The sequence below is a fragment of the Taeniopygia guttata genome, chromosome 10 (genome assembly GCF_048771995.1).
Source record: "Taeniopygia guttata chromosome 10, bTaeGut7.mat, whole genome shotgun sequence".
NCBI lineage: Eukaryota > Metazoa > Chordata > Aves > Passeriformes > Estrildidae > Taeniopygia > Taeniopygia guttata.
Window position 1 is genome coordinate 19,711,907 of NC_133035.1, and position 13,757 is coordinate 19,725,663.

Here is a 13,757-nt window from a genome sequence, read left to right on the forward strand (position 1 = left end):
CAGTATTTTGCATTTTTTTTTTTAGTTCAGCTGCTGTAATTAAGGGAGAAGCAGAGAGATTTTGGTAATTTGATTTTCAGGTAGTTTTTCCACCTGTTGTGTGAGTGCCGAGGTTGGCTCTGCACTTCTGAAGGATCTGGCACAGTATTTTGCATTTTTTTTTTTTGGTTTAGGTGCTGTAATTGAGGGAGAAGCAGAGAGATTTTGGTAATTTGATTTTATTTTTCAGGTGGTTTTTCCACCTGATGTGTGAGTGCTGAGGTTGGCTCTGCATTTCTGAAGGATCTGGCACGGTATTTTGCATATTTTTTTGGTTTTGGTTTAGGTGCTGTAATTGAGGGAGAAGCAGAGAGATTTTGGTAATTTGATTTTCAGGTGGTTTTTCCACCTGTTGTGCGAGTGCCAAGGTTGGCTCTGCACTTCTGAATGATCTGGCACAGTATTTTGCATATTTTTTTGGCTTAGCTGCTGTAATTAAGGGAGAAGCAGAGAGATTTTGGTAATTTGATTTTCAGGTAGTTTTTCCACCTGTTGTGTGAGTGCTGAGGTTGTCTGTGCATTTCTGAAGGATCTGGCACAGTATTTTACTTTTTTTTTTTTTTTTTAAATTTAGCTGCTGTAATTAAGGGAGAAGCAGAGAGATTTTGGTAATACTGCAGGGTGAGGCTGTAATTCCCACAAGACATTCCAGGGCAGGAGTGATGGTGTGCATTTATTTATTTATTCCTGGCTGTGGGAAGAGCCCTTTGCTGGCAGCCCTGAGTGGGACAGAGCACCCCAAGTCAGGGATCATCACCCACTCACTCCCTGCCAGGTCTCAGTGCCCCGGGAGCTGATGGACAATGGGATATTTCTCCCCTGTGTGGTGTGTCAGGGGAAGAAAATGGAAGTTTTCCATTTTCAATTCCAAGGAGATGCCTTTGGAAGCAATCCCTGGCCTTTCTGGTAACTTCGGGAATGTTTGGGGCTTGTTTCGTGTGGGAATTCTGTTTGTCTGAAGCAATCCTGTTAAAAAGCCTTTGAGTTAAGAGTTTGGGGGAAGAGCCTCAGTGTCCATCATAAAATTCTGGAATGGTTTGGGTTGGAAGGAACCTTAAAGCCCATCCCACCACACCTTCCACTATCCCTGGCCTTGGACACTCCAGGGGCAGCTACAGCTCCTGTGGGAATTCATCCCAGCCCCTCCCCAGCCTGTTCAGACTCAGATTCATTTTCTGCATTTGTGCATTTACTAATACTTCGACTACAAAATCTGAAATCATTTGTCGAACGTTTTCCCCAGATGGTCTGGGGAAATTCTCCGTGCTGCCAGCAGTGTGGGTTCCCTCAAGTGTCCCATGTGTGGGTTCCCTGCTTTGTTTTCCACTGGCAGATATTGCTGCAGCCACTCAGAACCTGGAATTTAGCCAGCGTTTCAGCATCTCCTGCTTGCTTTTTCCCATCAGATTACTCATGGGATAGGGATAAAGGACTTTTGAATTGACTCTGTGTCCCTCCCCCACAAGGATGAACTGATGACCCGATGTGGGGTTTGGAATAATTCTCTGCCTGCTTGAAACAGAAGGAAAAGAAAATGTGTGTGAGAGAGAGAATTTGTATAATTCAAATTTCACACCCTCCTGAAATGACATAAAAGAGGGCAGAGCACACCCCTGGGTGCTGGGATTGCCCCTGGTTGTTCCCAAGTGCAGGTGGCACCGCTGGGGAGGTTTGCTCCAGTTTTCTGTCCATTTTGAGAAGGATGTTTGGTTGAAGAAGCAATAATTTGAGCGAGCCTCAGGGCAGGGAGTTGCCCAGCAGGGCACTTGAGCAGGCATTCTGTACCCAAATATTTCGTGTGGGTGGGTAGCACGCAGCTAATGTGAGGAACAGATAAGGACGTGAAATCTGCTCTTATTTGTAGGGAAAAAATAAAAAAAAAAAGGAATAAAACAGGAACAAAAGGAGGAAATAGAAATTCTTCTAGCCTGGGATTCAGAGGGGTGTGCTGGGCTGGATTGATGGGATGGAGGGATTTCTCCATCCCTGCACCTTTGGAGCACAGCTGGCTGAATCCCAGAATCCCTGAGGCTGGAAAAGCCCTCCAAGATCAGAGCCCAGCCTTTGATCATCACCTCTCAGCAGCCCAGGCCCTGTCCAGTGCTCCTTGGCCCTTGCTGGGCTGAGACAAAGAGCCATTTGTTCCTTTGCAGTGGAGCTGCTGAATTTGATCCACATTTCTTAGTCACCCTCTGCCAAGTGCAGAACATGGGGATGGGATGGGTTTGTGTCCCAGCCAGCCAGGAGAGCTCCTCGTGCTGCAAATGTCTGCTTGCAGCTCTCTGCCCCTGCTTAACCACCATTTTCAGTCAGCCGAATTGTTTTATAAGGTTTTTTTTTCATGTTTGGAGGAAAACTGCATGCTCTGGCTCTGATGGAATGTGTGCCTTATTCCTGTGCTCCTCTTGTTTTCCTAACAGCATCCAAAGAGGAGAATTGAGGTTGTTTGTCAAGTGAAGCTGCAGCTTTCACTTAATTCCCCCATTTCCAGCCCCCAGAGCACAGACGTTGCTAATTGGTTGTTTTTGAAGCACATTTTCTAAAAGTAACTCCTAACACACAGATAAGATCTCTTTTGTGTGTTGAAATGTGTTTACTGTGAGTAGCAAGGCCCCAAATTTGCCAGATTATTGTGGAAGGGACATGAGATAGTTAAGCAGCATCTTAAAAATGCCTCTTGTTACAGCAAATGTCATTCCTAATTGCTGGAGCCGTGTAGTTGTTCCAAAAAACATTTTAACTGGCTTAGGAGTCTTTACTTACCTGTAAGGGAAATGAAGCTGTTTTATTTATTTTTTTTTTTCCCAATTGAAAGGATTAAAGAGGCTGTGAGCTCTCTCCTGTGTAAAACCAGTCCAAATGGCACAAGGATCATCCTCCTGCAGTTTATTTGCTGTGCTTCAGCTCTCAGTGATACAAACACAGCGCTGGAAGTTGGATCTGAGCCAGAGAAATTAGATTTTTTAAATTTTTTTTTTTTACCTGCAGCTTCCTGGAAGGAAAAGGCACAGATCAGTCATTATCCCTCCGAGGCAGCAGAATTCCAGCTCCATCAGAGCTTCCAGTGAGGCTCTCTTGATGGAGGGCTCAGTTTAATTCCTTCATTTCTGTGCTCCACTGCCAGGATTTCTGTGAGCAGCAGAATTTCCCCCTGGGGGTTGATTCCCACCCTGCCTCGCACTTCCCATGGATTTTCCTGTGGCTGTGAGCAATCCTGGTGCCTCACACTTGGAGCCAGATCTTGCAGCTGAGCTGCCTAAAATCTTGAGGGTGCCTGCAGTTCAAGGTACAGCCATGAAACAATTAAACAATTCAGTGCACGAGAAAGCCGGGCTGGAAACCACGAAAGTTTTGCTTGGCAGGAATTTCTCCTTTTTCTCTATCAGCGAGCTGATCTCGTGCTCTGTGCAATTGCTATTATGGTTTATATGAAAGTCACGCTTTTACTGTCTTCTGTGTTTATTATTTTTTTGAAATGTACTTTGTGGGAGGAAGTTCAACAAAACACTGAATTCTCAACTCAGCTTTGAGTTCTCTGACTTCCGGCCCTGCAGCTTTTAATTGTGCAAGAACAGGGTGAAATATTGGCTCAGTGCTGGGGCTGAGCTGGAATTACAGCACATTTGGGGCTCTTTATTTGGATTTCCATGTGCTGGGCCTCAGCTTGGGCTTTCCACAGTCAAGAGTTTCTTTTGAGAGGGCTTTAAGCAACTGGGTAACTCCTAAAAAAACCTGATTTATTCAGGTTTTCTTCAGCTCATTGCTGAATCTCCTCATGCTTGGAGCTGAGGTCACTGAGGTTCCAGGCCATGGATGTCCTGAGGTTCCAGGCCATGGATATCCCAGGATTCCAGGACATGGATGTCTCAGGATTCCAGGTCCTGACAGGCCATTGATGTCCCAGGATTCCAGGACATGGATGTCCTGGGATTCCAGGTCCTGACAGGCCATGGATATCCCAGGATTCCAGGACATGGATGTCTTGGGATTCCAGGTCCTGACAGGCCATGGATGTCCCAAGGTTCCAGGCCATGGATGAACAAGATTCCAATCCCTGATAAAGATTCCAGGCCCTGTCAGGATATCTGTGAGCAAGATTCCAGGACATGACAGGGCATGGATGTGCTGAGGTTCCAAGCCATGGATGTCCCAGGATTCCAGGTCCTGACAGGACAGGGATGTCCCAGGATTCCAGGACCTCACAGGACATGGACGTCCCAAGGTTCCAGGCTCTGACAGGACATGGATGTCCCAGAATTCCAGGCCATGGATGTCCCAAGATTCTAGGAAATGGATGTCCCAAGGTTCCAGGTCCTGTCAGGCCATGGATGTCCCAAGATTCCAGGAGATGGATGTCCCAAGGTTCCAGGTCCTGTCAGGCCATGGATGTCCCGATGTTCCAGGCCCTGAGAGGACATGGACGTTTCCAGACACAGCAAGAAACCACTTGGCTTCCAGAGAATCTAAAATATCCTGAGTTAGGACAAGCAAGGGACAAAACCCATCTCCCAGGCCCAACAATCCCATCTTGTGCCTGAGGAAAAAACTTTGCTCATTGAGAGGAAAACTTCTCCAGAGCCAGGGACGTGGCAGTGCTGCCTCTGTGCTGCTCCTTTGAAGTGGCTGACTCGGTGCTTTTAGGAGTAAAAGTTAAAATATCAAAGCCCTTGAAAGCAGCACTGCAGTTGTGGGATGTAGTTCAGGTGTCTGAAGGAATCAAGGGGCTGAATTTGAGTAAGGAGGATCCTGTGATGTTCCTTGCCTCTGGAAAAATGATGGGTCAGGTGAGATCCAGGGATGCAGGAGAGGAGAGCTGGGATCTATCCACAGAGGTGGTTGGGAGAGTGAAGAGTTTGGCCATGGAAGTGTCCCCTGATCTTCCTGCAGGTCTTCAGGAACGATTTAAAGAATAATCACATAAATGTCTGTCCAATTGCACATAATTTCCAGCTGATCTCTTCTGTGTTCTGTTTGTACAACATATCAGAAAGAGTTATAAAATCCATAATATTTATGGATTAATTGTAGCCCTTGGAGTATTTCCAGGCTATTTTCATGTATATCTTTAGGCACAATTTCAAATAAGCTCCTTCACATCTCTTTCCTCCCTTCCTTTCCCAGCCCCAGGGTGGCTCTGCCTGTTCCTCCTGAGGATTAACTGTGAGTTGGACAGAATCTGAAATTGGTTTGAAGAGATGAATGCAGCAGCTGACCAGAGCCAGGGTTCAGTTTTTCACCTGCTCCAAGGTGCAGAATGTGGCCCTGGCACTTCCCCTCTCTCAGGGGGTTTGTGGGCACCTGGGAGGTGGCAGAAGGGCTCAGCAGGGGAAGAAGGATTTGGGTGTTTACCAAAATTCATCCCCTCAAGTGGCTTTGAAGTGTTTGGAGAGGTCAAGGAGGCAGCAGCATCCATTGTGCTCATGGAATGAAGCAGAATGGCCAGGGTGGGACAAAAAGCACTGGGAATTTGGGATTTCTCTTGGCTCTGGAGCTCACATCTCCTGAACCCCAGAGCTTGTGTAGGGCATGGAATTCCTTCCCAAATCCCATGTAACCCCACTTCCTGGCCATTTAAACCCTTGACTCAGTCCCTTTCCAACTCTCCTTGTTGAGGCTGCAGCATTAACTGCACAAAAGACACCGAAAACACAAAAAAAACCCCAAATCTCAAGATTAGAGAAAACCACAAAGAGGGATGTCAGGTGCTGGATTTTGGGGTGCAGAGCCCTGCTTTGGCATGGGCTGGGATGGATTTAGTGATGACTGAGAGGCTTTTCCAGGGAGGGGATCTGCTCCCAGCCCCATCCTGCTCGCTCCAGCTGCATTTAATGCAGCAGGAAATGCAGGGAATGGTGGGTGTGGGCTGCAAGTGCTGCTGGCTGCAGGAGATGGCCGAGCCTGGGGCTCAGGGGTTGTGGTGAGAGGCAGGAAATGCTGATGTGTAAATAAACACTCGGTTACCAGAGAACTCCAGAATTTGGGGTGGCCTTAAAGGCCTCAGAGTGCATCCTGAGATGGATCCCTCAGGTTTGGATTTTTTATTTTTCACATTCTGTGGTGCTTTAGTGTGTGGGTCTGGGCTCCATATCAGGGGATGCTGAGCTCTCTGCACAGAGCAGAGACACAAAACAATTCCTGCTCCAGCTGGGCACCAAGGACAATGATCCAAATCTCAGCCCAGGAGCACAAACACCGTGGGCTGGAGAGAGAAAAACAAGCAGGATGGGACTGCCTGGGCTAAAGCTGGAATGGGACAATGAACTCCAAGGTGCCAATGGAGCAGAACTGATCCCAGGGAGAGCCCCCGGGAGCGCTCGTGCATTTTGGGGCCATTTTGGTTCATTTGGGGCAGCCCTGGCTGGGCTCTGGTGCTGCCCAAGGTGGATCCATGGAGGAGATCCTTGAATAAATCCCTGATTTATTCTGTAACTCTGTCCAGCCTCTGCTCCAGCTCAGCTTGCACAAGGCATCAAGATGAGCCCCCTGGGCTGTCCCAGATTCCCTGGATTCCCTGGATTCCCTGGATTCCCTGCCCTGCAGCAGCCTTTGCAGTTAAACCTCTCTGAATTCTCACATTTTCGAAGCTCAGGTGTTTGCTGTGCTCAGTTTTGGGGAGTGGGGATGAAGTTTGCAGCAGTGGTGTTTGCTAGAGGAGTGGATATAAATCAGTAGTGATGCCTTCTGGTGTTTAAAGGAAAGGCAAAATGAAGCACCTGACCCGTGTGGGGAGGGAAAACAAGAACTGGGGAATGCCCTGAGCTGGGGAGGATTCTCCAGTCCAGGCACCCCCTGTGCATCCCTGAGAGCATTACCCAAATATTCCCAGAGCTGTTGGGAATGTCCCATTCCCTGGGGAGCCAGCCCAGTTCCTGATTCCCACCCCAAAGCCAGACCCTGCTGTCCCTGGCCAGGGGAGCAGAGCTGCCCCTCCTGAGGAAGTCCCAGGCAGCTCTGCCACATTTCTGGTTAATATTTGGACAAATTTAGCTAATCCAGGCCATTAGTTAGTGAATTACCAATTGGGCATCTCTTATTTATCTTACAGCAACGCAGCAAAAATTTCCTCTGCTCCTCATCCTCTTCCTTACAGCTCTTTTTGCCTCTGGAAATAAACACAATTATTTGGAATCGTTGGGAAAGGGCCCATTTCATGATACCTTCAATAATTCTTGTGTAAAGTGCAAGTTTAATTTTAGTCCAAGCCTTTCTTTAATACATTCCCTTTGTATTTAAGAATTGGTGATGCTGATGGGGGGGTGAGCCTCAGTTTATTGGGGTTTAGGAAGCGCCACCACCTCATCTCCCTGATCCCAAAAAATTCCCAACGGGTTTGAAGGTGCCTGAGTGGAAATTCAGAGAGTGGCTTTTTCTCAAGACAGCAAGAGGTATTTTACTGCAGAAAGATTGTGTGGCTATTTTTAGCCCTGGGTACTGGTGAGGTGGAACAGAATATTTTTAGAGCAGTAGAAAATGCAGCCACTCTAGCTGGGTTCTTTTCTTCACACTGGTGCTGGAGGGGTTTTCCAAAATAAAGAGCAGAATTAGTAGAAAATGGCGTTTCTGTATCATTTTTATTTATTAAACAGGTGATCTGTGGATACACCTAGTATATTTACATTTATATTTATATTTATATTTATATTTATATTTATATTTATATTTATATTTATATTTATAGTTATAGTTATAATTATATTTATATTTATATTTATATTTATATTTATATTTATAATTATATTTATAATTATATTTATAATTATATTTATATTTATATTTATAATTATATTTATATTTATATTTATAATTATATTTATAATTATATTTATATTTATATTCTTCCATTCCTATACAATTTTAAGTGTTTTGGCCATGTGAATACCATATATTAAAACAGTTTTCCCTCAAATTTGGAAAACTTTTTACCTCAGTGAAGTGTTTTAAGAAAATCCACAACCAGCAAGGCGTAATTTTGTCCCTCAGTTCATCGTGGATCATTCCTGGAGTGAGGTAAGACTGGAATAATTCAGGAAATGCTGGTGATGAAATTAGGAAAAGAAAAGTTTGGGAGAAGAAACTCTGTGGCTTTTTAGTAATTTTGACTCTTTCAAGCTCTGTTGCATTCACAGTGCAAAAGAAAATATTTTAATATTTAATAAACCATAGTTCTGGAAAAGAAACAACAAACCCAACCCCCCAGAAACATTCCTGGCATCTTTCTGAAGAATGTCCATATTAACTCTGTTGTCCTGGCCTGATTCCAGCTTTATTGGATTATAAATTCTATTTCCATCCTCTTGGTTTTCAATTGCAGATCTATTTTTACCTTTCTTTTGTTAAATAATAATCGTTGTTTGCAGGGCACAGTTGCGTTCGTAGCCATCAGAATGATTTTATTGTCTAAAATGTAATATTTTTCTGGTTTTAATCATCTTCCTGAACTTCTAAAAGTAAATTATATGTGCTTGACGTGCCAGGATCTGTTTGGTGTTTTAAACACGGCAGATACACCAGATGAATTAACAGAAATCTGTCGTCTTTTCTGCCCTCTGAAATTCCAAATTCCCAGTGTTGCTGCCCTGCAGAATCTGAGATCTTTGGGAGCAGAGGAGCAGGAGCCAGAGCTAAGGGCAGAGTTTGGTTTTTAGGGGAAGAGCTGCGCTCAGTTTGGTGTGGTTTGATGGGATCTTCACACATCCTCTGTAGGGTAAGCAGGTCTGCAAGGGCAGAGATGATAGGGCAGCAGCTTGGAGAAAACCACCAAGAAAAATCAGATTTTGTCCCTTTTTTAGGGGACAGGGGCAGAGCTGTGTCTGGGGGAGCTGAGGAGCCTGAGCAGAGCTCAGCTGTGGCTTCCTTGCCTTGCCTGCCTCCCTGTGCCCGCTCTGCTCCAACTGTCGGGAGTTTGGAAATATTTTGGGGTTGGGTTGGCAAGGAGCTGAGATCCCAGGGATCCCATCCCATCCCATGGATCCCATCCCATCCCAGGGATCCCATCCATCCTATGGATCCCATCCCATCCTGTGGATCCCATCCCATCCCATGCCAGGGATCCCATTCCCACCCTTATCCCATGGATCCCATCCCATGGATCCCATCCCATGGATCCCATCCCATGGATCCCATCCCATCCCATGGATCCCATCCCCATCTTCATCACAGGTATCCCATCCCAGGGATCCCATTCCATCCCATCCCAGGCATCCCATTCCCACCCTCATCCCATGGATCTCATTCCATGTATTCATCCCATCCCCATCTCCATCCCATGGATCCCATCCCCATCCCATGGATCCCATCTCTATCCCCATCTCCCTTTCCACCCCATGGATCCCATCCCAGGGATCCCACCCTATCCCATGGATCCCATCCCATGGATCCCATCCCATCCCATGGATCCCATGGATCCCATCCCATGGATCCCACCCTATCCCATGGATCCCATCCCATGGATCCCATCCCATCCCATGGATGCCATCCCCATCTCAATCCCAGGGATCCCATCCCATGGATCCCATCCCATCCCATCCCATTCCCATCCCATGGATCCCATCTCCATCTCAGGGATCCCATCCCCATCCCATGGATCCCATCCCATGGATCCCATCCCATGGATCCCATCCCATCCCCACACCTCCCACTATCCCAGGGTGTTCCAAGCCTTGTCTTGGACGTTCTGGGGATCCAGGGAACTTCTCTGGAATTCCATCCCAGCCCCTCCCCACCGTGCCAGGGAGGAATTCCTTCCCAAATCCCACCTAACCCCACCCCTGGCCATTGAAACCCATCCCCCTTGACTCAGTCCCTTTCCAAGTCTGCTCCTTGGGGCTGCAGCATTAACTGCACAAAAACCACTGAAAACACAAAAAAACCCCAAATCTCCAGAGGAACTGTCAGAGGCCTTTTTGAATTTATTTTTTGGTCAAGCAGAGGCTGTTTTCTGTCTGGTGTGGCTCCTGAGGAGAGCTGGAGGAGGGAAAGCTCCCGAGGCAGCACTCAGGGCTGTCCTTCCTCATTTTCTCCCAAATAAATGTATAAATTCTGTAATCTGACCAATACAACAGTTGGATGTTAGGAAATATTTCTTTCCTGGGAGAGTGGTGAAGTGTTGAAGCAGCTTTCCCAAGGAAGTGTGGAATCACCATCGCTGGAAGGGCTCAAAAATCAGATTTTGATTTAATTGCCAAGGTGGTTCATCAGGAATTGAACCTGGTGAGCTTTGAGGTCTTTTCCAGCTGTGATAACTCAGTGATTCCATGAATATGGAAGCTCAAACCCCACTTTTCATATCATTTAGTAAAAATAAATCTGTTATCAACAGGAGCAGAGGGAAAAGGATTGAATTTCAGAGCCACAGTTTTCCTGCTGCACACAATTCCAGTTCCTCCTGTTTGCCCATTTCCCTGCTGGATTCCCTAAATTGGAGCTGCTGGAAAAAAAAGATGGGCAGGGGAGAAGCTTGGGAAATCCAAGGAATTTTGGTAGCTGCTGGTTGGCTTCTCTGGATAATTGAGCTTTAAATGAAGGTGGCTTTAGTTAAGTAGTCAGCAGTTTTTAATTAATGAAGTGCTGGAGTTCACACCAAAGGTTCCCAAAAACCTTCCAGAACTTTTCTAATAAAGCCAAAATTGACAATTTCCAGGCTAAAGCGAATAATACCTGGGAGAAAAATCAACCCAGCAGAAAAACCCATGGAAAAGCAGGAAATAATAACTGGAATTCCCTCATTTCTCTGCGTGAGCTTTGCTAATTCAGCTTTTGTTAATTAGAGTTTGTAATTGTGATCCTGCCATTTATAGCTAAAAATAGGTGTCAAATTCTGTGGAAGAGCCAATGTGGAAGCAGATTTTCATTGTTAATTGTGTACATTGTGTCTGTTTCCTGCAGACATTGTGCTGGCAGGGAGGAAACGTATGCATTTCGAAATCTGAGATATTTATAAAACTTCATTCTTTCTCAAAGGTTCCAAACACCAGCTCCGTGTCCCTGTTCCTGCTCGTGCACAACAGCAAATAATGGGATAAATGAGGGATTTTGGAGCAGTGTGATGCAGGAAAGACAAAAAATGGAATTTTGGGAGGCTCCTGCTGTAATATTTACACTCAGTGTCTTTGCTGTTGTTGGTTCCAGCCCACCACACGCTGCTTGGAACAAAATCTCAATTCTCACCCTGAAATATTCACTCAGCTGTCACTCAGGGATGAGTCAGGAATGCACTATAGTAAAGCAAAAAATGGGATATTTATCCAGTGTTTGGTGCACAGAGAATTATATTTATTTATTCAGAATATTTATATTGTATCATATTTATTCAGAGCTTACAAATTTATTCAGAACTTACAAAATTATGACGAATAATGAGATTGAAGTGCAACTTACATTCAATGTGTGTTGGTGAGTGTGTGGAATCATTCTCTTGGGAGATGATGCTTTCTTTCAATTTATTATTTAAAAAACCCTTTCCATTGCAGCAGTGGCCTTGTGAAAGGCTGTGTTTCAGCTAAAACCACTATTTTAGGGATATTTAACATTAATTTAAATTAATGTTAAATATCCCTAAAATAGTGCATAAAAAGAGCATTTTCCTCTTGAGCACTGTTTGGTTCTGGAGCGCCGTGGCACAGAGTGGGAAGACTTTAAAATCAGATTTTATAGCTGCAGGTCTCACGAGTTCTGGGCTTGTTCTGGATGTATTTGGTGCATTGGAGTCCATAAAACCTCAGAGTGAAATGTGAGATGTGCCACGTGTTGTGTTCAGCCCCTCTCTGAACTTTGACAGGCCCAGCCTGATCTGGTGCACGGAGGGAAATAAAAAAGTGACTGATGAGAATCCTCACATGTATTTTTATTTCATATCAGAGCAATTTGACGTGAAATTACAGCGATAAAAGCCTCAATTTGCCTCAGCTCTGCTGTTACCTCCATCCCTATTTTAATGTACATTTTACAGGCATATAAATGTTGTTCATTGTATTTTTATTTACAGGAGGCTTCCAGTGGCAACTTCCTCAAAAACTCTTCAGAGCCAGATGTGTCTGATGCTGCTGGAGTTTCCAAAAACGTGTGTTCTGACTTGATTGAATTATTTCCTGATTGTCCTGGCTGCTTTTTGATGTTTCTGCTCTCTTGCAGCCTCAGATAACAGCCAGAGGTTTCGGGAAACCTGCTTCGCCTTCGCGCTGACGCCGCAGCAAGTGCAGCAGATCAGCAGCTCCATGTGAGTGGGCTCAGCAGCCCTGAAACCCAAATCACTCCCTGACATCCAAATAACTCCCTTGGCTGCCCTGGGACCCTGGCAGGGGTCAGAACCCCCCTGGACAGAGCCCCCAGAGACACTGGCTGTGATCTCTGTCCATGGAAAAGAGTTTTCAATCCTACAGGATGAATTACCAGCTCTGAGTGTTTGATATCAGTAATAATTAAGTGTGGCACGGGTGCAAAAGTAAAATTTTAGGTTTCTAGATGAGGGGTCCAAAGGGGACAAGATGGAGGAAATTGGGTGTGCCTTGTCCTTTTCCTCCTTCTTCATGCCCTCCATGTTTCACTGTGGTGTTGGCATTTTTCTGTTGGTTCAGGCTGGGGACACACTGTCCAACGTAGGTGACAGATATTGGCACGTTATTGTAAATCCAGCACAGGTAGTTTGTGGTATTTAATGTTTGTTCCATCCCACTGAGGGCAGAGCCCCACACGCTGCCCTGCAGGACAGAGCTGCGGCAGGGCAGCAGAACATGTTAGAGATAAACAGAATAAACAACCTTGAAACCAGCACAGACCAATTATGGCTTCTGCTTTGGCAGCGGGGCAGAAATACAGAGACTTTTACAACCTCAGAATCATCAATACCTCAGATTCTGACAATAACTCACCCCAAATCCACCCAGGTTCCCATAGCCCTGCTTGGGAAGCACAGGGGAAAACTCCTCTGGGGGATTTGTGAGTGTTGTTCTGTGGGGAGGAGAGAATTCGACCCCACCAGTGAGTTTTGGGTGGGTTTCTCTGGTGTTGAGTTCCCTGCGAATCCACAATTCTGCTTCCTGCAGCCCTTCCTTGCCATCAGTTTCTCTGTTAATTCCTTATAAACTTGTGACTTTGTGGGGACCCATCAGAATTTTCTTTCTAATACACCTGTATTATATATATAATACCTCTACATATATATAATTACCTATATTATATATATATTATATCATTTAAAAAATCAAAAAACCCACAAAAACAACCCCAGGAAACCACACCCCCCTCAAAAAAAAAAAAAAAAAAAAAAAAAACAAACAAAAAATCAAACCAAACCAAAACCCCACAAAAACCAGCAAAAAAATCCAGCAAACAAAGAAAATCAAACAACCCCCCAAAAAAAAACCCAACAAAAAAAACTCAAACAAAAACCCCCACAAAAATAAGAGGTCAGACACAAATTTATTTATTTACCTCAAAAAATAAAACCTCTTCCTTTTAACCTCTCTTGAGAGTGGTGGTTTGAGCAGGAGCAGCAAAGTCTGCTGTGCATCATACCTGAAAGTGTGAATTTTCCATTCTTTGTGTCAAAATGAAGTGTTTTCCATAAATTGAACTTCCAGCAAACTCCTGAGGAATCTGTATTGCAATGCTGAGGAATCTTGTGAAAAGCAGGATATTTTAATCCCTTTTTCCTCTTGTTTCCAGGGATATTTCTGGGACCAAATGTGACTTCACAGTACAGGTCCAGCTAAGGTAGGGAT

The 13,757-nt window shown here is 45.0% G+C and overlaps 1 protein-coding gene across 1 annotated transcript in view; it reads left to right on the forward strand.

Annotated features, from left to right (window-relative positions):
- The window catches only part of PIAS1 (protein inhibitor of activated STAT 1), a 56,953-nt gene that overhangs the window by 25,736 nt on the left and 17,460 nt on the right, over positions 1-13,757 (forward strand). The window contains 2 exon segments of the mRNA XM_030281190.4: positions 12,169-12,253; positions 13,702-13,749. Coding sequence (XP_030137050.4) covers positions 12,169-12,253; positions 13,702-13,749 — 133 coding nt within the window.